This window comes from Phaethon lepturus, unplaced genomic scaffold, assembly GCF_000687285.1.
Source record: "Phaethon lepturus isolate BGI_N335 unplaced genomic scaffold, ASM68728v1 scaffold25701, whole genome shotgun sequence".
NCBI classification, from domain to species: domain Eukaryota; kingdom Metazoa; phylum Chordata; class Aves; order Phaethontiformes; family Phaethontidae; genus Phaethon; species Phaethon lepturus.
This window is the reverse complement of record NW_010517352.1, coordinates 2,062-4,746: the sequence shown is the minus strand read 5'-3', so window position 1 is coordinate 4,746 and position 2,685 is coordinate 2,062. Positions and strand designations below refer to the sequence as shown.

The following is a 2,685-nucleotide window of genomic DNA, read 5'->3' as shown; positions in this document are numbered from 1 at the left end:
GGGGGGGGGGGGCCCCCCCGCCCCCCCTGCCACTCTGTCTAAAATTAAACAACTTTATGGGCCAAGTCACAGGCATTGAGGAAGGAGCGAAATAATGAATGCGTTCTCTTCTCTGGGTCTTGAAGCAGGAACGGGGGACTGGAGAGCGGGCACCCATGGAGCTGGAGCGTGGTGGGTGCGCGTGGCACGACCCCACTCCGCTCCCAGCCCCGACCACCCCCTCCACCTGCAGAAACAGCCACAGCCTCGCAGGGCACGGCGCGGATGCACGGCCCACCGCGTGCCAAGCATCACCAGGAACAGCGAGAGCTGCACTGAAGATGCAACTGCGCACACTTCAACTTTTAAAGGGCTCTCCTTTTGCAAACAGAAATAAGTAAATAAAGGACAGACCTAAAAGCAAGAGGAAAAAGGGCCAGTCTCAGCCCTGAGGCAGCTGCTGCAGCTTTGCCTGTACAAATAGCCATGTGCAGACACCGGCCTGGAATATGGAGCTTGAGCATAAAACAAAGCCATCTCCAAGGGGCTCTCTCCCCTTGGGAAACCAGCTCTGCTCTCAGCACAGCTGACAGTTTCCAAAGATCTCTGCGGCTTGGGGGGGTTTCCTTGTCTGTCTGTTTGATTTTTTTTTAACAAGGTGCAGAGTTAATCCCCCGTGTGGCACCTACTCAGCCTGGAATTAATCTGACCCACTTCACTTGCATTTGTGTCACCTTGCTAAAAATGGTTCCCTTTGAGTACCAGCCGAGCATGCAGCCAGCAGCTTCGCAGTGCTCCACGGCAGAGACCCCCGGGACGCAGTCCTGCTGCCTATCGGCACTCACCCCTTTTCCTCCAGATTTCTGGTCAAACGGCACCATCGTTATCCGCTTTGATTCCCTCTGGTACGTGCAGTAATGCTTCACCCAGGAAGTCCCAAAGTGACCTATAAAGCAAATGCAGTCTTTATTCCCAGAACTAGTACGGTTTCAGTGCCTTCCCATTAATAGCCTGTATGTCTAACGATCATCTGACATGACACATTTCTGTGCCTACAGTTCTTGTTGGACTTCGCAAGTGGAATAAGCATTATTAACCCTTTTCTGTCCTGGGGAAAGACTTTTATCAGGCACTGGCAGTGATTCTCCCTCCCAGGGAGAACCTGGTTCCCACATTCCCACCTTAATATCCCACCCACCTCTCTCTCACGGATTTTGTACCCTGCGGAATTAGCCTTCGTGCCCCACGCCCTGATAAACCACCTTCCCCAGGTGCCCACTCGCCGCATTGCCCTGGCAGGCAGCTCCGCCGCCCCGACACCTACGTTTCTCCTGCACATACAGATAACCCTCCATCGTGTAAGGGCTGATGTTTTTGTGCTCGTGAGGGTTCTCCTTCATCTTCTTCATCAAAGATTCAACCTCTGACCTCGTTCCTTCAAAACGATTTCTTGTCTGCAAATTAGAATTTTTTCCAATGCATGGACCCAACGTGGCCTCCTCTGCAGCAAGGAGGAGTCACCACGCAGGGATGGGACCCCAGAGTTGGGTCACCACAGCCCATGTGGGAAACGGGACCAGGGAAGCCCACTGTAAGCCACAGGACAGGTGTCTTCCTGGGCCTGGATTTAAGCTAAAATAAAAATATTACAACAATTGGCAAGCTGAGTTTTGTGAAAAAGTTGTTTCAAAAGAATGAAACCAGTCTGAATCCTTGGTAGAAAAAAAGAGTAATTTTATAACAAAAGAGGAAAGCAAAGCTGCAATGCCAACATGCCAAAGCCCTGCACATGTCTGACGTGTGGGCACCACGCACACTGGCCACGGCCGCAGCCGGCAGAAGGGCTCCGCTCCACAGCCCAGAGACAAAAAGTGCTGCCCTTCCCAGAAGGAACGGCAGTTTGAAACGCTTGCAAAATGGTTTGAAACGCTCACTAAAATCACAGGGCACGGAACGACGTCCGCCCAGTGGCTGGCTCCTGGGAAGCTGGGCCCCTGCGTTTGGTATGCCGCAGGGAATGAACTGCCATACAGGCTGTGTATACGATGTATGTTATTTACAAAAAAGAGTCTGCTTTCAATGACACCGTCAAAGCCTTTGCTTGATGGCACACAAAAAAAGGAGAATAAAATCTTTATTAAAATATATCAAGAAGTGTTATTTTGCTCTGCAGGACAGTCACGGCGAGGGGCACATGGCCCAGCGGCAGGGGCACGTGGCACACTTACGTTCTGGATGCTGATTGTCAGCTCTGTCTTGAAATCGCTGAAGTCCTTGGCAAGCTCGTAGCCGTGGTGGTAGAAGGTGAAAAGCCCCTGCAGAAAGGCCAGCAGCTGCGTTGGGGTAAAACGAATCAAGACGGTCAGTAGAGACCCACAGCCACTTTCAGAGCAACCGCCGCGGAGGGAAGCGTCCCGGCAGTGCCCCGGGGGCCCAGGGGCTTGGCAATCCCTAGGAAGATACCCTGTTCCTCGTTTCACTTTCCAAACCTCTGCTGAATGGACCCCAGCACTGAATCTGTGCATGCTTCCCCCAAAGCCAAGGCAAACCCCTGCTCCAGGACCCCTCATCCCCTCTGTCCCCGCTCCCTGCATCACCAAAGCCCCAGGGTCACTAAGAGCAGGGCCAGGAGGTGTCGGGTAAAGCAGGCAGCACGCTGCCGTTCCCTGCATCGCGCCTCTCCCGACTCCGAGTTACTCTTCTCTC

At 53.1% G+C, this 2,685-nt stretch overlaps 1 protein-coding gene across 1 annotated transcript in view; it reads right to left on the bottom strand.

Moving 5' to 3' along the window:
• The window catches only part of LOC104627960 (rho GTPase-activating protein 26), a gene marked incomplete at its 5' end in the record, with an annotated part of 5,198 nt that overhangs the window by 1,905 nt on the left and 608 nt on the right, over positions 1-2,685 (bottom strand). The window contains 3 exons of the mRNA XM_010296378.1: positions 825-925; positions 1,304-1,433; positions 2,208-2,312. Coding sequence (XP_010294680.1) covers positions 825-925; positions 1,304-1,433; positions 2,208-2,312 — 336 coding nt within the window. The remainder of the gene's footprint in view (positions 1-824; positions 926-1,303; positions 1,434-2,207; positions 2,313-2,685) is intronic.